General features: G+C 41.7%; 1 protein-coding gene across 4 annotated transcripts; it reads left to right on the top strand.

The window, feature by feature from the left end:
- yeats2 (YEATS domain containing 2) lies at positions 1–25,524 on the top strand. Of its 4 annotated transcripts, none has more exons than XM_083990599.1 (30): positions 1–156; positions 620–725; positions 850–947; positions 1,102–1,194; positions 1,276–1,506; positions 1,715–1,833; positions 3,470–3,631; positions 5,104–5,215; positions 5,635–5,679; positions 5,759–5,927; positions 6,519–6,761; positions 7,456–7,623; positions 8,652–8,743; positions 9,456–9,641; positions 9,738–9,966; positions 10,259–10,417; positions 11,574–11,701; positions 12,469–12,615; positions 13,967–14,152; positions 15,894–16,269; positions 16,351–16,485; positions 17,001–17,129; positions 17,540–17,690; positions 20,283–20,359; positions 20,449–20,528; positions 21,323–21,527; positions 22,129–22,364; positions 22,460–22,534; positions 22,740–22,813; positions 24,002–25,524. In XM_083990599.1, the coding sequence occupies exons 2-30, from the start codon at positions 626–628 to the stop codon at positions 24,108–24,110; spliced, it is 4,314 nt and encodes a 1,437-aa protein (XP_083846725.1). In that variant the 5' UTR covers positions 1–156; positions 620–625; the 3' UTR covers positions 24,111–25,524. The 4 variants fall into 4 exon arrangements, with proteins under 4 accessions (XP_083846725.1, XP_083846727.1, XP_083846728.1 ...); XM_083990600.1 differs by lacking the exon at positions 1–156 and adding an exon at positions 266–487; XM_083990601.1 differs by lacking the exon at positions 17,001–17,129.
- Positions 25,525–26,500: the final 976 nt, after the last annotated feature.

Genomic DNA, 26,500 nt, shown 5'->3' on the forward strand with positions numbered 1-26,500 from the left:
CCACTGTTTAGCCTACATGTCCACCTTTGAGATTTAGCAAATTATCAAACACGAGTGTGTGAGATTACTACAGCATAACGCAAAGGATGTGCTCTCGCTGAATTAAAACACACGCCTTTGCAAAGAAACGTTGTTCCACAGTACAGGGCAGTCCCCGTAAGTTTGCATTTCAGACGGTTTGAATCGGTGTCTTAAAAATGTGTGCTAAGGCTACGCTGCTACATTAGCAAACACGGGTAGCGGTTGCTAACGTTACAGCGTTGCCGGCTGCACGGACGGCTAGCACGAGTTTCTCAAACGCAGACGTCGGGCGATAAAATACGGTGGAGAAACAAACGTCTATATTTTTTTTGGTTGATTAAGCTTCGTTGAATGTTGACGCTTTAGAAAAACAAAAACAATTTGCTGTACAGTCGGAGACCACATGCTAGGTTGTACACGGTCTGCTGCTAGCTATCCCATACTAGCATATGAGAGCAGCTAGCTGGTAAGTGCTAAAGTTAGCTGTGGGCATTAGCCTTGCCCTGACAGCTTCAGCGCTACTCGATGCTAAGTATAATCATAAGGGCAGTGATATGATTAGCTGAAATTAATTGTTTTGTGTTCTTTTTTTTCCCAGACAGCCATGTCAGGAGTTAAAAGGAAAATAGAGGGCAATGATCCCGACTATGAGGACATTTCACTGGTTCAAAACAGTAAGAGAAACAAAGCGGTTGAACATAATGGTAAGTTGCTTTGAACCTTGAGTCGGTACACCTGCTTTACATACTGTGACAGCTAACCGTACTCTGTTGCCCCCAGTTTTTTTTTTCCCCACTATTCATCCCCCATGTCTCCCCACATTAATAGCCAGAGAAGCAGCAGTACAGAAGATTGAAACCATCATCAGAGAGCAGTTTTCTTTGGAGATGAAGAGCAAAGAGCATGAGATAGATGTGATAAGTCAGGTATGTGGATGATACAACATCAGTGTCTTTTGATCTTTTCATTATACTACTGTCATACAAAAGATTTATGATAATAACAGGTTTGAAATACAGAGTAAATGTAATTTTCCAAGTTAAAGAGTATTTTGGTTAATTGCTTTTCATTGTTTTGCAGCGCCTCAATGAAGCCAGGAGGATGATGGACAAGCTAAGAGCATGCATAGTTGCCAATTACTATGCCAATGCTGGGGCAACGAAGCTCCCTGAGGTAAATTTCCATATCCTGTGGTTCCATTTATTCATACTGGGCTGTAGCTGGCAAACTAATACTGTGTCCTCTTTGTCCTAGCATACTAAGAGTGACCCCGCCGTGCTGAACCATCCAGCTATCCGCCGGTTCCTAGAGTCCCCATCCCGTTCCTCTTCCCCTCTCAACCAAGGCTCTGAGACTCCTTCCTTGGCCCACTCAGAGTCTGAGTCCCTCTCACAGCAAGGAGAGGGAGCTGACAGGGACGTAGAGGGAGGATGGCGAGAGGACAGCAGCAGACAGGAGCGCAGACCTGGACGTAATACAGGCAAAGTGCGTACAACTGACAGGGTGATGCTTTCAGCAATCATATTGCATCTTCGCATTTTATTTGCTATTATTTGCTTGTTCCGGTTTTAAATGTGTAGCACTCTGTAATTTTAATTTCGATAAGTGCTATAGAAATAAAGTTATTATTATTATTATTATTTATCTTTATTTATCTTTCGTTAAACCGGATTGTGTTTTCCATTACTTGCAGGACACTTTTGGTGTACCATCAACTGTAGGAGCAGATCAGAGGGTGATCTACCACACTACTGGAGACGAAGCCTCCAGACTGTACGCAAAGAAGACAATCGTAGTGGGGAATGTATCCAAGTACGTAAACCAGCTCAGAATAGGTTATTCTTACTCCGTCATCTTTCTGATTTCACAATCTCAGTCTCTCATCTAGTATTTGTCAAATCTGTCAACATCTACCTTTGTTAAGAGCAATGAGCTGTTAAAAAGAATGAGGTGTTATTAAAGGTCCAGTGTGCAATAATTGGCAAGGTTTATTGGCAAAATCTGAATCTACTATCCATGAATATATATGTATAAGTATACCACTATAGTATATCACTATAAAATAAAATTAATTTGGTTTTTGTAGCCTTAAAATTATTCTTTTACATATAGCAAGGGTCTTGCTTTAGAGAGTGTCGCCATCTTCCAAAAAATCCAGTCAGCCAGAGAGCACGTTTCGCTAGTTTCGCGTTCATAAATAAACCAATGAAGAAGGCTGAAGGGAAGAAGAAGGAGTAGGAAACAGCAGACATATCGTAAAATGGTTTAGATTTTCAGCTCATCGCTCCATGCTCCTGAAATACTCCCAGTTGTCCCAGTCGTGGTAAACACGTTTTTTTTGTCCTTGGAGGCCACCGTCACTTTGCAGACGGGAGGAGTGAGTGCCAATCTAGAATTTGAACGCTGGATATCACGGTTTTCACCTCGTTTTACACACTGGACCTTTAATAGATACTAACTATCGCTTATATAGTGTTCAGGTGTTTTGTCTTGGCTTTCAATAAAGCAATTGAAAAGCCACAGATTAAATGAAAACAATGAATGGAGTCATAGATCATAAATAAACTCCAGCTCTGCTGCAACTCTTCCATGGCATGAGTGTTTGCAGCCAAATTCATTTGAACGTTATGCAAAGTGTTAGGGGAACTGTATACTGTAAGTGAGGCCTGGTTATTTTGATTTAAAGTTGCTAACCGTCTAAAACCGGTATGTCTCTCCCTCACAATCTTTGTACTTGTGCATCTCAGTGTTTTTTAAAGCCCAGCCCATCAGTTGAATTTGTTTGTGCATGACTGTGTACTGAAGAGCTGAGATAATTCAGTTTTGTGACATGCCCAGTCTTGATGAAGGTTGAAAATAAGACTTTTTTTTAAGCTTATTTTATTTTTCTCAAACGATTACAACATAACTGACCGTTCCCCAGGACCATTTGGTTCGGTGTAATACAAAGCACATTTTCATTTTTTGGTAGTTGATCAGTTGGTAGTGGCTCAATGTAGCTTGTGCATAGCTAAATGTGATCCTCCTTTCTCACGTGTTACATTGTAGTTCTACATAATAAAAAAGGTCTAAACCTTGTACAACAGTTAGAGACAGTTAATACCTGACAGTTTGGAATATATCATGGTATATTTCATTCTCCCTTTGGTTCTAAATACTGAAGTGTTGCCTGTGACCCATTTGGCGTGCCCTCCCCTAATCCTCTGATCTTCCCCCTTTTCCGGTTCAAAGAGGGCTTTGTAAAATAAATAGTACCAACTCCTTTATAGTTTTTGCCTTCCCACCTGCCTATCACCTGTCAATGTTTGGCTACTTGTATAGCGCTTAAGGCCTCTTTTATTTGAACCATCTTGAAACGACCTAATCCCTATACATTGTCCCTCATGTTTACTGAAGCTTTTTCTTTTTTCTCCCTTTGGCTTTTTGTACCCTTTTCCCTCACTCTCAGGTACATCCCCCCTGACAAGCGGGAAGAGAATGACCAGTCTACCCATAAGTGGATGGTGTATGTCAGAGGCTCAAGAAGGGAACCCAGCATAGACCACTTTGTAAAGAAAGTCTGGTTCTTCTTGCATCCCAGCTACAAACCCAATGACCTAGTGGAAGTCAGGTTTGTGCCAGTTTTTTCTGCATATTTTAGGCAGTGTGTGTGAGCACTCCTCCTCATGCACACATTTTCCGATATAGGCAGGGCTTTCTTGTTGTTGTGAAGATTAGTACTTGGCTGCTGTTTCATGTGGTTACCTAAAGGCAACAACAAAAGTTAGTGAAGCATGGACAGACTTGTTCCAATTAGTTTTGCCCTCATGGTGTTTTGCTGCATGCAGAAACAATATTTACATCTATCCCTATTATAACTGTGTAGTTTGCCTTACTCTTCTCATGTACCACTTGTTTAACTAAAGGAAGTAAGAGCCCAATTTTTGATATTGACACCGTGAATGTGAGTGAGACTTTCCTCATGATTGGTTTGATTCAACCTTCAATTCAACTAAGAAGTGGAACAATCTGCTGCTACTCAAATTGTGTAACACACACAGTCCACCAGTCAACAAAAGGCTATTATGAAAATCCTTTAATGAACAGTGCCCCCTTGTGGATATTCGATGATGCAGATCCAGTCCCCATTAATAACAGCTTTGTCCAGCTGAGTGATACTTTCTCAAGCTAAATCTTGCAAGCCGTTGGTATTTAGGCAAATTATGACCTAAGAGATAATTATTATGAAGAAAGTGCACACACATCATTAGGTGGAGTTAGTTACATCATTTAGCATATAATGAGTCAGACAAGAAGTCAGTGTCAACATGACTAATGGCTACACCTAAATTATACACGCAGTATAGTCGTTGAGAAAAACGTGCGTCCATAATGGCTTAACTTTGCCCAAAACCCTGAGGTGTGTAGACGGATGTCGCACTGCTTATTCATGAATCGAGTGGAGCAAACAGAACTTTTGTGGACGCAAGTTCTGTAGTTACAGTGTCTAGTTTCTATCCTCCAAAAGTGGCAAAGGATTTAAGTTTGCCTGTGGCTGGTGAATAAATGATCTCTTTCATCAGTCAGCAATCCTTATCCCGAGCTGTAGCCTCCTGGCTGTTTCAGCTGACAAGGCGCTCACATTTCTGTTAGAGCAGCTCATAAGCTCCCCTCTGATTGACTCAACGCTTCTTTCCCAGTGAACCCCACACAGGCCCAATGCTCTCTGGTGACTCTTGACACAGCCTGAATGTTGATGAAGGGATGAATGCAAGTAAGGGAAAAACAAATGCATCACTCATAGGGTGTACTTGAACAGACACATAATACGCATCTACGTACGCATGCCCTTGTAAAAACAGTCAGTCAGATTAGTGTCTGTTACTTGGGGATGAAAGCTTCAAGCTTCAAAGGGGGAGAAGATGAGAGACCTTCAAAATCATTGATTTTGTGAGATTTTTCAGTCAGTCTGAGTCAGTATCCAGGACAAGGGCTTAGTAATTTTCTGCTAACTCATTGTAATGCATTCTCTATAGATTCTTTTCCGTCAGATTTGTATTTTAATGACGTTACGTAAGGCTTTTTGAATGTGTCTGTTGTCAGTGAGCCTCCCTTTCATTTAACACGTCGTGGTTGGGGTGAGTTTCCTGTGAGGATCCAGATCCACTTCAAAGACCCTCGCAACAAACGTATTGACATCATCCACCAGCTAAAGGTCAGACCACATCATTACTCAGCAAGTTTTCTTCTTTAGAATGAGATCCAGTATTTTTCCATGTACAGTTTAGGTCAGCCTCATATAGGACAGTCTACGTCTCCATGGGATCCTTTAAGTGAGGATCCCTGTTCTGCCACTTGGCAACTGAACACGAGGAAACAAACTTAAAGGATAGTATATTAAAAAATATATTAAAAAAAAAACAGAACTTGAGTTGGGACACTGGCAAAGTAGTGCATTGCAACAGGTCTATTGAGTAGAACAAATAAACCTCATGAAATTTGATGATTATTGTTTAAAATTGATAAGACTTTGCAACTTTAGGTCAACTTTAAATCTAGTTTCCTCGCGCTGCTGAGCAGCTCAAACAAAAACAAAGTTTTGTTTCCTCACTTTTTTGTTTTGCTTTCCTACAGCTCGACCGAACATACACTGGACTGCAGACACTGGGGGCAGAAACTGTGAGTTGTATATTACTCTGTTTTCTGCAGTGACTCTTTTTCAGAGCTTTACTCTGACAATAAGCTATATTTATTCCAGGTGGTTGATGTGGAGCTCCATAGGAACTCTCTTGGGGAGGACTATATACCACAGCCCCCCTCATCCAAGGTGACTCACAGAGCAGCCAGCCCCATGTCGGCCGCCTCTCTGCCCCAAAGTTATGGACGCTCCAGTTCGCCCATGTCACATGATCTCAGTGCAGACAAAGGTATCCTAACAGAAACATTTAACCCTTTACACATGATTATAAAAAAAGGATGTTTCCATTTTAACAACTACAGGCACCCTTTCTGAGTTTTTGACAACTGAAAAATGTGTCTTTCTGTTTTGTTTGAATTGTTCACTCATATGATGACCCAAAGGCACAAGCACACAGACAATGCAATAGACAATCTTGTTACTGTTTTTGAGGTATATAAAAACATAACATTGCACCAATAAAGGCAGAGATGAAAACTACTACTGGTAGTAAACAGGGACGTAAACAATGCAGGATTTACAATTTTAAAATCTGGCTCTGCAAATGTTGCATTTGGAATATTTGTTTGGCACCAGGGATACTTATTTCAATTTTGTGAGAAACACTGAATGTTAACATTACGTTGTACTTAAGAAAACCCCTCATCACCTGAAGACACTTCTATTTGATGGATGATAGGCGGACTAATTTAAGAACTAGATACTACTACTACTAATACTATGATAGTATTTTCACATTTATGGCTTTGTGACAGTATTGACATGTTGACTCCACATGAGGTTGAATGGGAACATAACTCATAGTCCTTTTTGTTCCCAGGGTTCATCAAAGCAGAGATGGGGAGGTATGCAGGGAGTCATGGTTCAGGCCTCGCCTCTGGGGAACGCACACCAACCCGACCCAAAGCCAGTGACAGGATCACCCTGGGTTCCCATGGCAACTCCGCCTTCCAGCCGATCACAGCAAGCTGTAAGATTGTCCCTCAAGGGCAGCCACCCAGTCCTGCTGATTCTCCAGGGAAATCGTTTCAACCAATCACCATGAGCTGTAAAATAGTTTCAGGTAACTGTCTCCATCCAGTGGTCATTTTTCAGTGACTCTAATGATTTTTCAGCATCTTGCATATCACATTCGATTTTGTCCTCCCCCTTTAAAAAAACAACAACAACAAAAAACCGTAATAATAATAAGTAGATAACAAGTAGCACTTAGAAATATTGACAGCAAACACTCACCTGTCTTGGTGATAAACCTTGATGAATTAATGCTCTGTCTCTTGAATTTTGCACATGCTGTTGCGCTCTTTAATCTCTGATATAGATGCTCATTCATTCACTTTTAAAATGATTTAAAATGCAGTCATTGTTTGAATATAATGTACTGCTCAGGAGGTCTCTCATGAATACCCCTCTGACAACTTCATAATTAAAAAAAAAGAAGAAGCTGTCTGTTTCTTGATCTCTCTAGAATTGCAAAATATATGTCTAAACTGTACAGCCAAATTACCGTAGATGCAAATGCCAAAAAAGTGAAGTGGCATCTGTGATCAGATTTTCCACCATTCTCTTCTTGTGAGCTTCTATCAGAGAAGATGTCTGTATCATGTTAGAATTGATACCCAGAGCTCAAAATTAGTCCCAGAAAGCTTTGTTTTGGCTAAATTTCAACAAGCCCCCAAATCCTTTGCCTTGCCATGTTACATTCTCATAAACGCCCTTAAAGAGAATTATTAATCTACTAACCCTCTTCTCTACAGGATCTCCAATCTCCACCCCTAGTCACTCCCCGCTGCCTCGCACACCCACCACCTCCACCCCTGTTCACAGCAAGCAGAGCTCTTCATCAGTGCTGAACAACCCTTATATCATTGTTGACAAGCCAGGCCAGGTGATCGGCATGGCATCCTCATCCTCCGCCTCCACAGGTACACATCGCCTACTCAATGTCAAAGGGCCGCTTGAAATCGGAAGTGGACCTGCAGCGAAATCGAGAAGCAGTGTCTGAGCCTCCCACATAGAATATAAAAATGGCTGTGGAGAATGTACTTTATAGCTGAACAGATGATGAACAATACCCTCCAGACCCCCCTTTTCTCTGTCTCCTTTTCTCTCTATTTTAGTCCTTTTTTTCCTGCTTGTCCTCTTTCCCCCCCTTATCTAGCCCGTATGTCTTTTTTTCCTGAGTCTCTCCATCCCGGCATTTCTCTTTTGTCCCCGTTTTGCACTCATAAAGTATGAGTGTATGATGTGTAGTGAGCCAGCAGGGTGGTTGCTGGATGAGAGGTTACCATGGCGATGAGCTGCTCTGTTTCATGGCCAGATAAGGTGGATGAGACCCACACTCACATCAAATTTTGTGTTTGCCAGTGTGTTTACTTCCCCATTAACGGCTGATATGAAATTATTTGCAAGGATGATAGTTTGCTTGTGTGTGTGTGTGTGTGTGTGTGTGTGTGTGTGTGTGTGTGTGTGTGTGTGTGTGTGTGTGTGTGTGTGTGTGTGTGTGTTACCCCATGATGGAGCGGAGTCATCTTACACCACCAAGGCTGTTTTATTTACTTTCTCACATCAGCCGCATCAATTCATACTCCACTTAGAGCTCTTTCCCTTAGATTGCTCACTCTCGCCCACTCAGCCACTCCCACACTTCCTCCACAAATGCACAGCTCAACCAGATCTGGCAGCAGGACTGGAGTGCTTTTAAGTAATGTTTTATCAAGGTGGATGAGGTTGATGTGGGTGTCGTGGCTGAATCACCAATCCTGGGGTAAAACAAATGTTTAATGCAGTTGGAACTTTAGCACCCACTGTGTTACCCTGACAAGAAGCTCATCTCGCACCTCAATGACCTTGATATCTGTGGAGAGACTGTTAGGAACTGCAGGGAGCCATTATCAGTACGGTGATCTATTCCATGACTCATTGTGTTGTTTGTGTGTAAATTACTCCACAGGAAGCCCTTCAGCTAAACAGTCTGCTGCCCAAGGCGCTCGCTCCCCGGCCCCTAAAGTTCACACGGGCACCTTCCTCTCCTCAGGGGTGAAGGTGAGTTGAACGTCTTTATGCTTTCACCCTTAAACACTCATTCTTGTGAGCTAAAAAGTCTCTTTTAACTGATCCTGATCCCCTCTCACGGTGAAGACAGTCTGTCCCTGTAGTAGCTGTATCTTTAACAAAGCAGTGTGGTATTAATAGTAGGCCAGGGTGCTATCTTCAGCAGATGTGAGTGCCTTGGCAAGCTATTTAAATGGGACATCACTCGGAAGATGGGAGGGAGTACGGGGAGCTGTGCAGAGAGAATTGCACGGTTATGTTTCACTCGGTGTCAATAGCCTGCTGTAAAATCCTTCTACTCCCACATGCTCATCATCCTATCAACATCCTCCAAAAAATGAAATCCAATTTATTTTCAAACTTTCTTTTATCACTGGGGTACAACCATTGGCTCAGATGCTTTCAGAGTTTTCTCTGTTGTAGGCTGCTGGTATCTGCTGTAATGCTAAAGGCCAGGGCAGATAGGGAATATAAAAACAACTCCTTGATGAATAAATGATGATACCGATTTTCAAAAATCAAACAAATGTCTTTGCACTGCTTTGCTATCTGTGCAGTAAAGGCCATCTTAATTTAAAGTAAAAATAATGAATATAAAAAAAATTTTTTTTGAGTAAAACTTTCAGCACATAGTTGCACTTTCAAAGCACTGGGGCCTTCCTGATATGATGCTTCTCTCCATGCGCTCTCATTTCTTCTGCAGGTTATTATCAAACAAGAGCCAGGGGAAGTTTCAACACAGCAGCAGCCGATGGTTTCCACAGTAACCAGCCAGCAGCAACCTGCCGCTACAGCAGCGCACCAGTTTGTCGCAGTGAAGGGAGGTCACATGATCTCTGTGTCGGCCCAGAAACAGGCAGGAGGGGCCACAGGGGCCACAACTAGTAAGGTTAGTCTCTGGTGCTTCGATGGCACGTGTGGAGGCAAACCAAGAAATCATTCAATGTGACGTCAAAACTTACTGTTGCTCGTCTCTCATTTCCAGATGTTAGGCATTCCTGTTAGCTCTACGCTTCAGTCCGCAGTCAAACAGGTGGCTATCAGCAGTGGACAGATTCTGGTTGCCAAGGGCAACCCCTCCGTCTCCAAGGTGATGGGTGGGAAGCAGGTTTTGGCTCAGGGAGTTGCTAAAGCCATTGTCAGTGGAGCCAGTGGCGTCTCTGGTCAGCAAGCTGCTGCCAAGGCGACGGGTGGTACAAGTGGCAAGAGTGGAGGTCAGAGTTGGTACACACACACACACACACACACACAGAACACAGCTCATCATATAATTGTCTTTTTCAAGATTTTGAGCTTACCAATAGATTACTGGTGATTTTGAGAACACAATTTTTGTTGTTTTTTGCTTAGTCACTTTTTTTGGGAATATGTATAGCTTGTGCCAAATTCTTACTTGACATCAATGATATTCAAAATAAGCCAGGAAAACAACAATATCAATTTCCTCTGTTCCAAAATGTGTAAAAATGTAATTAGATTTTTCTGTCTGTCTTTATATGTCCATAGTGATGGCTACTCTTCAGCTGCCAGCCAACAACCTGGCCAACCTGGCCAACTTGCCTCCAGGCACCAAGCTCTATCTGACCACCAACAGTAAGAACCCGTCAGGGAAGGGGAAGCTGCTTCTCATCCCACAGGGAGCTATCCTCCGAGCCTCCGGTGCAAGTGAGACTTCCTTTTATTAATCCTTTTAAATACAGACATTGGCAGGAGAACTAAGTGTCAGTTAATGGCCATTTACCCATGCTGTCTCCATTCTTCTATTTGTTCTGTCACATACCTCATGCTCTTATCCATATTGTCCTTTAAGATAAAAGCGATTTGTTGATTGTTAGTAGTTTTTTGAAATGTCATTTTAAACTTGCCGCCATCTAACATGCTCTGTGACACGGTTTTTGTGGCAGTAAAACACATCACTTGCTTAGCTACATGGGCTTTTTCATATAAAATATTTTTGATTTATAATGAAACTATGTTGGGACTCATTAGACTGTGAGAGACGAGCTCAGTAGAGTGGGTGGTCCCTCAGTGTGTATGGAAATGCATTTGCGTTCACACTGTTAAAGTATGTGGCTATGGCAACCCAGACCACCATCGTTGAGTTTGGGTCTATAAGATAATCAGATGTTGAAGTAATTGTTAAAAGTCTGAGAACAGTTTACGTTAACTGCACATTACTTCTATGCAGACATAAAATATTATAAATAGCTGTTTCTTACATGGGTGTCTGGATTGGGCAGCTTTATGTTTTGGAACCAGCTAAAGCAATTACTTGATTTTGTGAGTGTCTTCAGTATCCAGGGTGAGTGGTCCAGCTAAAAGCCTTTTGCCCTGACATTTTCTTCCAAGCCTCAAGTTGCTGATAGCCGTATTAAAAATAATGTTGCTCTCAGCACATGGTAAAGTTTGTGAAAAGCAAGAAACCCATTTACGAATTGACTCTTCAACTCAAGGCACACTGGTGGCATCTACAGATTTACCTTCTGGACAGTGAGTCAGACAGTCATAGTCATCTGTTTCTTTATGCTGAGTATTTAATGTGTACTGAGAGCTAGATCCCTCACACACAGCGCACACTCCTGTCAAATTGCAGTGAGATTAAAGAGATTTAGCTGCATACCATATTTTTTATCTAAAATATAAATTCCAAAGCAGGAAACTAACCTTCTGCTTCTAGCTGCTGCTTCACTCTCATTTATCACAAATATGCTTGTACTTATGTGATGTTACTCTTATTAATGAAAAGAGGATAATCTGTACAGAATAACAGCATTGTTTATCAGATTGGAGACTAATGTGTATGTGGCTGTCTGTAATTTAGGTCAGCAGTCCCAGAGCAGCTCGTCAGCAGGCGCTGGGAGCTCTCAGACCTCCTCCTCCTCTTCCTCTTCAAGCAGTCTGCCTTCCAACCTCTCCTACACGTCCTATATCCTAAAACAGACGCCACAGGTGGGTAGAGATGCAACGATGCTATAAAACAAAACTGTTATAAAATGTTTGTCTTTGATGTTTTTGTGTTGTTGTGGATTCCTATTTTTGTGCATGAGAGCATTAGTGTTAAAGGACAGGTACAAAAATAAGTTGTAAGTGCAGTATGTGTAATAATTATTTTTCTCAGTGAGTGTCAGGTTTTTCTGTTCTAGTAGTGAGATTGAGTATGGTGTGTCTTTAATTAGACACATTCATTATAGCATCATTGATCCTGCAGTCAGCTTTAGAACAGTGCTGTGTGTGCGTTTAGTCAACAGCATACAATGAATGTGTCTGTAGAGATTTCAGTGAGGTTTCCAACTATGTTTAAAGGAAGAATCTGGGCCATGTTTCCTAATAATGATTAATCTTCAAGGTTAAATGGCATTTCTAACACTCACAGTTGTTTTGTATATCACCTTGAACAGGTTAAGAGCCGGAGTGTGTGTGTATACACACACACATATGTCAGAGGCACTTAAATGGCTGAATGACAAAATGGCAATATATTGAACAGCTGATGCAGTAGAGACATTTTACATGCTGAGAATAGTCACACCTTGTGTATTATGAAAATGTGACCTAATGCAGCATGGTGTCATATGGGTCGCAGGATAATCTTAGCCGTAAGATTCTGCGTGGTTTCACTGGCTGAATTCAGACAATTCCCACTTTCAATTTAAGGAAAAAAAAATATGATGTTAGTTTCCTACCCCACCCCTAACTCATTATGTCCATTTTACCAGGGCACATTTCTGGTCGGTCAGCCAGCGCAGGGTTCAGGGAAGCAGGGGGCATCCAGCTCCGCAGGTCATGCAGCATCGTCTCCAGCAACTGTTACCCAGCAGGCCATCCGTGTGACAGCGGGACAGAAGGCAGCCATTCTGGCTCAGGTCAGTCTGGGGCTATCGTCTGAGGGCAGGACTTTATTGTAACCAGTTCAACCTTAGTAGAAGCTGCTAATCACTACTGCTGTGGATTGGTCCCTTCGGTTTTTCACACAAACAGCCTGGGTTTGACACAGTTGAGAGCTTTATATTAACTCTACTCTGTGGGGTTGTAATCATGAAGGAGCCAGCAAAAATGATTAGTACAGTTTTAAGAGTTTTGCTCTTAGATGTCTGCATTGATGTTTGCCAGCACTCTGTCCCTGCAGAGAACCCCTGGCTGTCCTGTTTTCTTTTCTCACTGAAATATCTTTATTTGACTTGGCCTAATTCTTACTTACTGCAAAGTATCTTATCTGTGGCTGCTAACCTATTAACTTTGGCAGAATGTGGCCACATTGTAAGTTTGACACTATGTTTGTATTTAGTTTACAGTTGTCGAATTGTCGAACTGCAGGTCAGAAGACTGTCCTATTTAATAATGCCTTTGGAAATTAAATTTTGATTAAGACTGGACAACAGTTTTCAGAATATTGAAATACTAAGAAGTAAGTATAATGTAAAATTGCAGTATAATATGATGACTGAGTGGTCATACAGAGCCCTGTTGAGTAGTATCATCTTGGAACAAAACAATTAGTACTTGCACTGTTTGTTTATCCATGAACAGAAAAAATTTATTAAAGGTTCCAGTATTTTGCATATTGACGGATGTAGAAGGAGCACAGTAATATAGTCTGATCCAGGCATGCATGACGTAGCAGTCAGGCAGTGTCGATTCAAACAGCGCTCTTACCTGATTGTCAGATCAGAACACTAATGTTTACATATTCAGCATAAATCAGTGCAGCAATTATGTCTAATTCACATCAGTGCTGAATGTTGCCTTTGCTCCGTTATGTCAATAACTTTGCGAAACTCTCTGATCTTCTTCGGAGAGAAAAAGCCAATTCAACATAAGAGAGTATTTTAGAGCAGTGAAGGTTGAGTCCATTAGAATAGTAAATTCGCAGAATGTGTTGTAGCCTGCAGCACTGTCTTAAAACTGTTTCACGCTGAAATTTTAAAACAGAAGTGTAGCCAAGTTTTTGTGGACCAGTCCCCTGCCCAGTTTAATCTGTCTCACTTTATGACACAGCACAGCCCCTGTTTTTGTTTTCGTATCTCCTGTGGTTATTTTATTTCCATGTTCTGGTAAATACAACTTGTATATGATATTTGTTGTGGTTCTTAGTTAATATGTTTCTCTCTGGGAAAACCTTGAACTGAACTTTGAAAAATCACAATTCGAAATTCACAATTGATTTTGTATTGATTTACTGTGATTTGCGTTTTCTGCCACCCCTTTTGCCTCTAGGTGGTCGGAGGCTCCCAGGGTGCACAGGTGAAGTTGTCAGATGGCTCTGTTAAGACGGTAACGGCAGCGGCAGCGGGACACTTGTCCAAGCCGGGGACTACCACATTGAGGATGACAGGAGGAATCATCACTGCTGCTAGCTCCACCCCCAGCTCTGTCAGTTCTGCAGCAGGCGGCCAGCAACAGGCTAGTTTCTCAATCCTCCTATTTTCCTCTTTTTATTTTTCCTGACAACTGTTCTCTACTGAATATGATTTTAAAACAGCAGCAGTTACATTAAACATTTATTTTATTTTATTGTATTGAGGGATTCCACCATGATATAAAATATTTAATTTCATATTTTCTGATTACCACAATTAATATATTTATTTGCTATAAATAATTGGGTTGACTGTTATTTGTGATTTAGTCTTATTCTCATAATAAAACAAAGTACATGGGTAGTACAGTAACAATTAACTTTACTTTAACAGATAGTTTTGAATGATCCCAGTTGATCAATTTTTTTATTGTTTTAACATTTTTGTGTTAGCAGGGTAAATGTTGTAGTGATGCGGTCTTTACCACTGCTGTGTGAATACATGGAAAACAAAAGCGATTCTGTGTGAGTGCAGTAGCAAGGTCACCTGTGTATTTGTCAGAGAGAGCAGAGAGTGTGAAGAGCTGTTAGCAGTCCATCAGCAGTGGTCTGGGTTTGGGTGATTACAGCTCCAGAGTCAGTGGCCTCATTAACTTGAGAAATGGAAACGCACAAAAAGAAAAAGACTTGCTGAAGGCTCAAAGGCTCAAAAACAAATATGTATACAGTATGAAACAAACAAAGAAGAATAACCAGTCCTCTGGCCATGTTGATGTAAACACAAAAGAAGGACTCATTACCGCTTTTCAAGTTTTGTCTTTAAGGACTGTTGAATTATGAAACTGACTCTTTTGTCTTTGAGAATTCCATAAAACCAGTGACCTGATCGGCACAGCTCACTCTCAGAGTTGCGCGGCACTGGAAGATAAACATGAACAAATTAGAGAAAAGATCAAGTTAACGCTAAATCTAAATTTCCCTGCTCTCCTCCTTATGGATACCAGTGCATATTTTTAAATGGCTTTTCACATAAATAATTGCCTCATCATTTACACATTCGCTGTGTAACTGCAGAGGAAGGGAAATGTGTCATCCAATTAAATGTGTTTTTAAGTGTGCAAATGAAAGTTGTCACCCAGATAAATGTGAAAGCTTTGAAATGAATGTGCAAAATCAAGATCACGAGATCAGTGGGTGGAAACATAGTGCATACTGTGTGTACACACACGACACAGCACAGTTTATCATCAGAAAAATATCAGTAACTGTGTTTCTTTCAGTGTTTTTCAATACACTATAGCGTTTGATCTTGACAGTGCACATAGATAGTAATCACAAACAGCTAATTAATTGTCCTAAGCTAAATATCATACTGTTAACGTGAGTCTTTCTTGGAGAGATGTTCCAGCAGTTGGGAAAATAAGAAGCTGCAGCATTTATTAACTGATGTGTGCAGCCCAAACTGTACATTTACATATTGATCATGATTCAAACCTTTTCCTCTGCTCCAGTTGCATTCACTGCTTCATCGTCACTTTTTACACACTGCCCTATTCCCTACTGTAGTGTTACTTTGAAGAATGAGGAGAGGGTCCAGAAGGATTCGATTCACTAGTCCATGACTGAAATCAATTTCAAGTTAACACAGGGTGTTGATGTGCTCAAACAGTTCACAATCGCTCACAATCTAGCCACTGTAGGGGAAAGGCTGAGTGAATTACAGTTCAGGACTCTCTGAGCATCTTTTTAGTCTCTGGCTTAGTTCACTGACATAGGCATTGAAACGGTGCAAAACTTTTCTGTTCGTTCCTGTTAACAGCTGTTTTTTCTGGGCCTTCCATGCAGGCTGCTGAAGGCGGCAAGGCGGCTTCTCAGCACCACTCTCTCCTGGTGGCGGCCAACCAAGCAGCAGTAATCAGTGCAGCGAAGAGCGCCAGTGCTGCTGCCGGCAGCAGCCTGTCAAAGACGGCTGTGGCCACTTTGGTCAAGGGTGCTGCTGGCAACGCTGCCACAATGACAAAGGGTGCTGCCGGTTCAGCTGGAGCTGTGGTAACCGTTGCCAAAGGCGTAACCAACATGCCCGTCATCAGCATGTCCAAGGGTGCAGGAGTGGGCACTGTGGTGGGTGTGCCCAAAAGCAGTGGCACGTCATTGGTCGGTGCAGCCTCATTAGTCGGCGGTGTGGCAGCCGGAGGAGGGAAGACCGGTACAACCGTCTCAGGTTGGTAGAGACAAACCACCGACGGCATCTGCCACCTAGTTTGAATGCAGAATTACATTAAACGCATTGTGTTTTGCCCAGGTATGCTGAAGATCCACTCTGGAGGTTCCAGCTCTCAGCAGACAGTCTTAACTATCCCTGCCAACCAGCTCAAACAGCTCGGGGTTGGCAGTGGGTCTGGAGGGCTGCAGACCATACTCATGCCCGTTGGGAAAGGTAAGGTATCTAATATGACGGGGGAAAAAAGGGACACGTGTGCATTCCAGATAGAAAAACTGGGTGCTCAACATCAAGATCATTACTTCTCAAAGTAGATAAAAGGAAGTAGCCGTGGTGTTTGAATAAAACATGAAGCTGCATTGACATTGATTGCTTTGTCGGTGTACCACATCTTTTATAACAAGATTCTGAAGAACAAGTAGGGAGATAAAGCATGTTGTTCCCCCCAATGTTCCCGCAAATTAGATCTAGAGTATACACATATAGTAGCAAATAGCAGCTTTATTCAGTTTGTCTGTCAAAACTGAGTTTGTTTTGCCAACGCATATGACTACACGGTCTGATTTGAGCCAGATACTTAACCATACTATAGATTCTCCTCTTTCTCTGCTGTAATAAACAGCAACTGTGAGACCCATCTTCCTCCCCTCTCATTTTTCATCTTATTGTTAAGCCTGTTTGCCTAATGGCCCATCGATCCATCCTGAGCGTGTGTTTTCTTCTCTGTATAGTCGTGTCTAAAGGCCCAGCCTCCACTACTCCTCCCTCCTCCTCCTCTTCCACCACCCCTGGAGCAGCTGGAGCCTCCCCAAGTCCTGCCATCCAGGCCTCCCCCTCCCTTGCCCTGCCTTTGGCACAAGGTGAGAGGGGTCCATCCCCACTCCACCCACTCTTCTCTCATCCCCTCACCCCTTCCCTTTTTTATTTCTTAACTCCCTTTTTTCTGTTGGTGCGAATACCAAAGGATACATTTTTGTACAAAGCCATTTTATTTTAGTTACCAACTATGTTAAGATTAAACTCAAATGCCACAGTGTTTTCTACAAATAACATAGAAGAACTTAGACCAGAGTATCAGGCACAGTATGTGACTCTAATAAAACAGTTCAGTACCAGGTGTTAACAGACTGCTTTGGCTGGTAGGAGGTTTTAATACCCATCTCAGAGAACACCTCTGTACCATCTTCTCATCATTGCCTTTTCTCTGTTCGTAACAGAATCACAGTGCGAGTTAGAGTTGAAATTAATGTTTTTCTCTCTACTGCTCCAGTGAAGACAGAGCCAGGTACTGGAACAGCTGTCACAGCTGGCCCATCGCCCCCGGTGACTGCTCCTGTCCCCACTTCTGTCCATGTTGCCTCTGCAGCCACCACCGTCAAGCAGGAACAAGGGGCGGACAGCACCATGCACGACCTCATTAAGTAAGTGCAAGAACAAGTCATGATGCTGCTTTCATTTAGAGAACATAATGTGTGAGGAAGGACAGATAATTGATTGTTTCTGAAGAGAAAAGGCATCAGTCCAGAAACAGATTTTTCTCCAAATGTATTAATTTGTTACTTCTTAAGTGTTCAAATCCATTTTTAAGTTGCTAAAACTCATATCTCAGTTAGTGTTGTTTTTGGTGGCCTGTTTTAATTTTAGTCTCGTCTTTGTGTCAAGCTGTCATTTTAGTTGTTTTTTTTGTTTTAATCACGTTCATACTCTTTTTTTGTCTAGTCAAGTTTCAGTCGACTAAAAGTCTGAGCATTTTAGTCTTATTTTAGTCTACTTTTAGTCGACGAAAACTGATTTTCATCTAGTTTCTAGTAATGTAATTCTATTTAACCCAGTCAATATAGTATAATTACTTAGTATAGTATAGATGAAACCATTTTTTTCTTTTAGTCAAACCCATTTCACAATTCAAACATGGTTATCTTGTTATTATATTATTGTTACCTTATAGACTCAAGAAAACATCGATTCCAGACATGGAATGGATAAAGACATACAGCGGGGAAAATAAGTATTGAACACGTCAACATTTCTCTCAGAAAATATATTTCTAATCGAGCTATTGACATGAAATTTTCACCAGATGTCGGCGTCAACCCAAGTAATGCACACATACAAAGAAATCCAAACACACAGACTCCAGCTGCTTTCTTGGCTTTCCATACCTTTTTGCCCCTCCTTTTCTTCATGTGTTCAATACTTATTCCCTGTGTCATTTCACTTTATTACACATTACTTAATTTATGGACATTAATGTTTGGATTTCTTTGTATGTGTGCATTACTTGGGTTGATGCCGACATCTGGTGAAAATTTCATGTCAATAGCTCGATTAGAAATATACCGTAAATTCTGGACTATTAAGCGCACCTGAATATACGCCGCACCAGCTAAATTTTAAAAGAAAATAGATGTTGTACATATATAAGGCGCACTTGAATATAAGCCGCAGGTTTTTCATGTTGTAACATGAGATATTTACACAGAAAGACAGTGCACGGAAGATGTGGAACTGTGCAAGTCCGCTCGCTTTTCCGCTGTTTCAGTTACGCTGCTCTCAGCCATGTGCATTTGTTGACAACGAAGCCGGCGAAAAATCAATACGGAGCGGTGGATAACGTTACATAACATATACGATGTTACGGCGGGTGTGTTTGTGTAGTCTTAACCGTCATGAACAAAACATTACTTGTTACGGAGCGTGTTTGTGTCGCGGGGTGCAGAGACGAGAGCTGGGAGACCGGGGCAGCAGCTGTAGTGATGTTACAAGGTTGGTTTTCAGCCGTGAGACGCCAGGTGTAGACAGAGAGCCTCCGTTCTCACTCATGTAGTTAACCATCACAATTACTCCGGAGCTTTTTAATTAAGGTAAACATGTAGCATAGCCACGGGAGAAATCCTGCTTAGTTCCTCTTGCTTTTTTTTCAAACTGTGCCTGAACGGCACCAACACGACACATGCCTGGTTAGAAAATAAAACACTGCACCCAAACTCATAACTAGTGTCTTCTTCGGCGCATAATCTTTCCCCACATGTCTGTCTCACTTGCGCTTCCTGCTAGAGCGCCCCCCGGAGGCCATTGGCCAGTAAAAATCTATAAATTAGCCGCATCGTTGTATAAGGCGCAGGGTTCAAAGCCTGTGAAAGAAGTAGCGGCTTATAGTCCGGAAATTACGGTATTTTCTGAGAAAAATGTTGACGTGTTCAATACTTATTTTCCCCGCTGTATTTATTTTCACTTCCCTCACACTATATTTAGCAGATATTTTGGAGAAACCCACTTTACTCTCTCTCTCTCTCGCTCTCTCTCTCTCTCTCTCTCTCTCTCTCTCTCTCTCTCTCTCTCTCTCTCTCTCTCTCTCTCTCTCTCTCTCTCTCTCTCTCACAAAGAAATACTCATACACGCAAGTCACACACACGTCGCACACGTCACACACGTTTGTCTCAGTTGTTTGACGATCCCCGGCTGCCCGGCCATCAGTCCCTTTCTTTGTGTCAGACAAAAGACTCTGAAATAGTTGTTAACGCTAACCCACCACAGCTGCATCTTCTAAATAATGCCACAAGTGGGGATTGAAGAAGTGACGTCACCTGCCTAGGAAACAGAAATACTGCAAAATAATAATAATAACGCGACTAAACATTATAACGTTATTTCGTCTCGTCTCGTCTTGGTCAACGGAAATGAAGAGACATTTTAGCAGAGTTTTTATTTTGTAAACCACATTTAGTGTCATTTTTATTCGTCAACAATATTGCATTATATATTTCATTATAGTTATCGTCATGACTCATGACCACCATTTACATTGCATCTCGTCTCGTTTTCGTCACGTGATAAAGGTTTTTTTGACAATATTTCGTCATAATTTTCGTTGATGAAAGCAACACTAATCTCAGTGAAGATTAGTGGAGCTTGAAGGTGAAGGTTTAAAAGAACACTTTCTCTTCCTGGATAATATTTCCATAAATATTTTCTTGCACTACACCTGACACGTGTAATTGCTTTCTTCTCAGCACTGAGCATATAGAGACCATGATGCAGCTGCTGACAGCTGTGGTGAAGAAGTTCCCTCTGATTGTGCCAGATAAGAGTAAGCAAGATCCCCCTTCCCTTTGTTCCAACCATATATGCATTTGTTCCACACTGAGAGCTAATACGCTTGTTTGTTTGTTTGTATAGCTGAAGACTCGCATCCTTTCTGTGCCTCTTCAACGGAACAATATTATTCTTGGAATATTGGCAAGCGCAGAGCATCGGAGGTGACTTTATTCTCTGTTTGCCTCATGAAATGAGAACAAAAGGTTCAAATTCAAATTTCATGCTGCATAGCCTCAGTGCCATCAAAGCCTTGGAAGGACAGTGAAAATATACATTAGCTGTGGGGAAAACGTAGCAACAGAAATAGTCAAAAATATTTTACCATTTTGCATGAATGATCAAACACATTTGTAAAACACAAGCAAAGGTTTGATTTTACCCTGCTAATACCTCAGAGTGACAGCACCCACTTACTCATTCTTACCCTCCGTGTGCCAGGGGGAGGGCGTCTGCAATGTCAGTGATAATTTGATTTGTTTGCAGTTTTGTTGTCTGTGTAATCGGAGTCTTGGTGCTCATTCCTGACTCAGCAAGCTTTGTTTCATGTCTTCCCATTTATCTAGTCAGACGTGTATCTCTGTCTGGCTGTATCCTCTCATCTCCTCATAGTGGGTTCATCAATAGCTCCAACAGACCAGCCCATGCTTTAGCTGTTCTCTTTCTGAATGATTATAAAAGGCTCAGATGAGCCCAGAGTCAGACATGGATATTTATATCTATAGGTCACTAATTTACTTTGGGACCGGGGAATCAAAACACATTATTATTATGCATGAAGACAGAGGAGAAAGTCTGCAAGGTGCACCATACTGGACTTGGAGGGATTGTATGCACACATTTATGCACATCAATTCTTGGCAGCCACAGTGTGTTAATCTGTCTTAGTCTTTGGATTTTAGAGCTTTAAACCTACTGTACAGTTTCACATAACAGGCTCTGGCATTTCTCTATGTAGCTTCAGCGTGCAGTGGCAGTGAAGCGGGTTGTCCAGGACGTGTTGGACCGCTCGCCCCGCCTGCAGGCCCTCACTCCCCCAAAGACCAGAGAGGTGGTGCAGTGGTGCCGGCAGAGGGGCTACACACCACCTGACCCCGAACCCCAACGCAAGAATGACGACGAGTCCATCGAGGACATTCTCACACAGATAGATAATGAACCCGGTGAGTTTCTGTGTGTTTTAGGTGCATAGTTTTCGAAGGAGAATCATGTAGTAGGGCTCTTTATTTTTTGTGATTTCACAGTCTACTCCTGCTCTGTTTTCAGCAGCTGAAAGTGGATCAATATTTTCCCCTCAGCGTTGCATGTGTGGGTGTAGTGTTTTTGCACTTACCAGTCCAGAAATGTGTTTGCTGTCCAGTTGTGTTTCAGGGCAGGCTTTGTGCAGGTTCCGTTTTTTTTGTTCAGCTGTGTTGTTGTAGTTACAGGGAGATCTCATTAATTCTGTCTTTTGTTTCTGAGAGACGAGGTTGCTCAGCTCAGTGAGTCACACACTCGCCTGAGCCAGGCAATATGATAATCTGTTTGTGTTCCCTTCGCAGAAATTTCATGATTTATAATATTCGGATTGTTGAACTGGTAAAAAGAGCCAATGTTTTACAGAAGCCCTCTCTGGGACATTTTTCCAGCTTTGCTATAAACACCCAGCCAGACATCAAGAATCCAATAGGCATGAAATACTGAGGCAGTTGATGTTTCTGCTTCACTGCCAGCGCTGCTCCTTGTGAAATGGTTTGTTACATGTACATGTGGATGTGTCTGCAGAGTGCCCGTCAACCCTGAGTAGCTGCGACGAGCTGGTGTCACGGCTGGAGCAGATGCAGGCTCTGCTGAAGACCGAACCAGAGGAGGCGGACGACGAAATAATCGACATCGTCACAATGTCGCCACCCTGTCAGAAACTGAAGGTCAAAGAAGAGGAGCAAGAAGCCGACGCTGAGCCCAAGTTCTTCCTGGGCCCCTGCATATCCGCCCAGTTTGTCAGTGAAACGGCTCAGCAGGTCAGGAAACTCTGAAAAATACATGCAGCTTGAATTTTAACTACAAAGAAGCTCCACTTTGTCCATTTTAATGTGATTTCCTTTGTGTCCCTCAGATTGGGATAACTTTCCAGCCAGTCGAGGTGGAGAAGAACATGTTCGCTCCGGTGGTGGAAGCCATGATTCTGAAGGTCGGTCACTTTCAGGCCAGAACAAGAGAAAAACAACTTGTGCATTTACCGTAGCTCATCATTACCTTGATGTACCCTTCACTCGAGTGATGAATATACACTATACATGAGATGCATACCCACACAGTATTGCGTGTTTGACCTTGTACTGTATGAGTGGGTTTCTTTATGACTAATGATGAATGTGTGTGTATCTACAATGCAGGCTACAGAGCAGTTTGCCAGTGACATCCTGAGAGAAGCTCTGGCTGGGGCCTATGCCAAATCCCCTCAGAACAGGTCAGCCTCTGTTTTTTTTTTTCTCTCCCTCTCTAACATGCAACCTGCTTAGTGCTCCATTTTTCACTTCAGGCACTACACTATAACCAGGACTCGTCCAAACGACCAGTTTGCTTCTCAAATCCATAACAACTTCAGTTGTACACATTGAATAGATGATAATTCTATAATAACTATTTCAGAACCACAGAATTGACACAAGTTTAAAATGTGTTACTAATGTTTGAATAATGTCTGCATTTGAGAAAGGAGCTCTATATATATAATCTATTTCTAATTGTCAACAAATACCATGGCAACACCAAAAACAATTGAGTTGAGTTTTGATACTGCTTAGCCATCAGTGCCGTAAATCTCCATTGTTGTCCACCAACTAGTAACAACACACTTGATAGCAGATGGTGATATCGTCATGGTGAACATCGGCACTGTAGTTTATTTTGAGTCGACCGCACGTACACCGCTGTGCTTGTGTAAAAATCTGCTAGGGGGCCAAATGGTTATTCTCTTCAGCTGAAAATATCCCAACACAAATTCACTGCTGTTTTCAGCCTTATTTGAAAATGAAACCACTGATGTGGGTTACGGCAGGGAAGGAGCAAGTATAGACAGATGAATGAACAAATTGGTAATGGGAATTCACAAGATTTTGTTGAAGACTGTGATATGCCCCAATAAGACCAGTGATCAAAAACATACACAAAACCAATAATGATTACTGTGATTATTGATGCAATTATATTTACTATTATTATCAGCTGTAAAAAAAAAAAAAAAAAAAGGGACAGTTCAAAGAGCCATTACAACCATTTTACAAACACAACTCTGTAATAACATCTGTCGTCTTTATGACCAGCTTATCCAAACATCTAAATGACAAACAATGGAGTTGCTTTTAATTATATATCTATTTTTTGAACCTGTCATTTTAATTTGCAGACATCAGTAAATTGTTCTGTCCTTCCCTGCACAGTATGTTGTCTGTTTTTGGCTATTTACATTATGTAAGACAGCGGGGAGCTGAAATGAAATGAAAGACCGCTGAGTGATTTGATTCAAAGTGGACGTATTAAATGGCAGTCTTAAATATTCAGAAACCAACCTCTAATGTCCCAGGTAGCCTGAAACATATTTCCTGTCTGTTGAGCCATGCTCGGTATCCTAATTTTGGTCCATGGGGGTTTTCAGGGCTCCCAGAGAGATCACAGCCATGAACATCCACCAGGCGGTCAGTAGCGTCCCCACCTGTGACTTCCTCACCAACACACACATGGGTTACTTGGCTAAGGACAACTGAGGACAACAAGACTGGCAGTGGCTGGTACCTGACACCAACACAGATGTGAAGACTGTCTGAACTTCTGGTGATGACTAAGAGACTCCACTCTGACGGCTCCACTGTGTGGCTGCACTTGAAAATAAGAATTTTGTTCTTAATTTGCTCGCCTGGTTAAAAAAAGGTTAAAAAATATTCACACCTGGATGTGGTCCTGTTGCCTCAGGTTGTGCAGTAATAATTAATGTACTGTAGTCATTAACTTGATCATAGAAGGGCTCTGCTTGCTTCTCACAGCAGCTGCACAGCAGCAGAATAACAAACGTTTCTAATACTGCAGGTATATTGTAACATTTAATCCTAATGTATGGAGAGAAACGGCACTGTGGGAATCATGTTATTTGATTTTGAGGCTGTTGCACTCTCGCTTACCTCATAACATGAATTCTAATGATTAAGTGTTTCCTGCCAAACAGCCAGGCAGTCATCGGGGAACATGAAGCCTTAATGACTTATAGGGCTAAATAACAACATCAGACAGCTGTCCTCTCTGTCATTCATCATCCTGCTGTCTCTGGACTGAACTGGAAACAAGATTCAGCTCACCAGCAGACAAGAACCACAGATTCACAGCAAGGTGGAAAACACTAATGAACATTTGAGTGTCAGCGTTCACGATCAGTTACATTGATCGCAACGTCTTGTGGGTACTTTGGTCAAAGCAAATAGAGAGATTCTTTCAAAAGTGCCATTGCCATGGCAACCAATGATCTGTAATTTCGAACATCCTTGGTATATTTCAGTGTTACCTGGTAGAGGTACACACAAACACAGTGCTTTCTAAGGCTTCTCAGAAGAAACTCATGTGTCATATTTTTAAGTCGCAGACATATTCTGTCAGTTATCATGTCTACATACAGGTGATACTCTAATGAACAAACCATTCTGTTTGTATGAATTCAAGACACCAGTCTCAATATTTATCTTCTCTCTCTCATCAACCAGCTTTGATAGCCTGTTGAAGTTCTTTTAAGTGTTCAGTCTAACAACCGTAATGTATCTAACATGTAAAGTATACAGTGTATATGACCAATATGAAATAGAGGGTGTTTTCAAATCCTGTTTTATTTTTGTATCTAATATCAACACCTGCGAACAGCAATGCCCTAACAGTGTGTGTGTGTGTGTGTGTGTGTGTGTGTCTGTAGGTGTGCATAGGTGTGAATATGTGAGTTAATGAATTTGATGGTGAGTGTTTGTGTGTGTTTTGTTGGTTGACGTTCGGCTAGTAATTCTGTTTAATGTGGAACTTTGCATTTTGTTAATGTGTGGATGACTGGACGAGTGGGAGCGTTTGGGCTGAGTGGATGTGATGCCTGTTAAACCAAATTAGTGTAGAAGATACCCAAACATTGTATTTTCATGTTTCAGTGCAAACCAAAAATATAATCAATATTCTTGTAATAAACAAAGAAAAACTATGGTTGAATTGTTTCTTGCAAACCTGGTTTGTGTTTAAGATGTTTTGTTTTGTTTAAATTTTTTCATTACACAATCAGGAATTGAAGAATCTTAAAGCAGAAGTAGTAGTATAGTTATATCTTCCGACAGCAATCACTTACATAGAGTGTTTGGTCTGAAACACGGGTCTGTCAGTCACTCTGCTCTGCTGTAAGCCGAGGAGAAAACCTTCCTTGTATCCTACAACCTTTATCCAATGAGGAGAGAGAACGGCATAAAGGGGCGGTCCTCTCTGTGTGTGCAGCCAAGGGATGCGCATTGTGAATGTGGTGACGTAGGGACGAGGGCGGGGACTGCTAACTCCATCGGCCGACAAGAAGTTAGCCAAAACGACCGGATCGCTTACTTCTGCTTTAACTTAACCAGGGTGATTAGGAAGTGATGTAGACATCTCTGAAACGCAAAGGTTAAAGGGGCAAGTCATCCAAATTATAAAAATGATTATTCATTTTATCACCATCTTTTAGTGGCCTTGTAGACGGTATTGGTTTGAAAACATCTGTCTCTTAAAGGGATAGTTCAACATTTTGGCAAATTGGCCCATTGCCATAATCGCTATAGTCATAGCAGTAGGTTCGTTACCTTTATTTGTCGGTGTAAGCTATTTTTAGAACGGAGGAGCGGAGCGGCAGGCTGTTCAGAGCTATACTATGGAGGCTAATGGAATTTCTTGGTTTCCCTCATCAAACTCATCAAATACAAAATCCCAAAACTCCAAAACGCTTTCGTGGACAAGTTGTGACCTGCACAATCACCACGCTATGAGATAATAATGGAACGTTACGAAACGGAGCCGTTTTGGAGGTAAATACAGAGACCGCTTGCTGAAAAACTGTCCCTGAACGCAACGCGCATCAGCGGTTTTGCATGAATTTACCTCTAAAACAACT

This window comes from Trachurus trachurus (assembly GCF_905171665.1).
Source record: "Trachurus trachurus genome assembly, chromosome: 17".
Taxonomy (NCBI): Eukaryota; Metazoa; Chordata; class Actinopteri; order Carangiformes; family Carangidae; genus Trachurus; species Trachurus trachurus.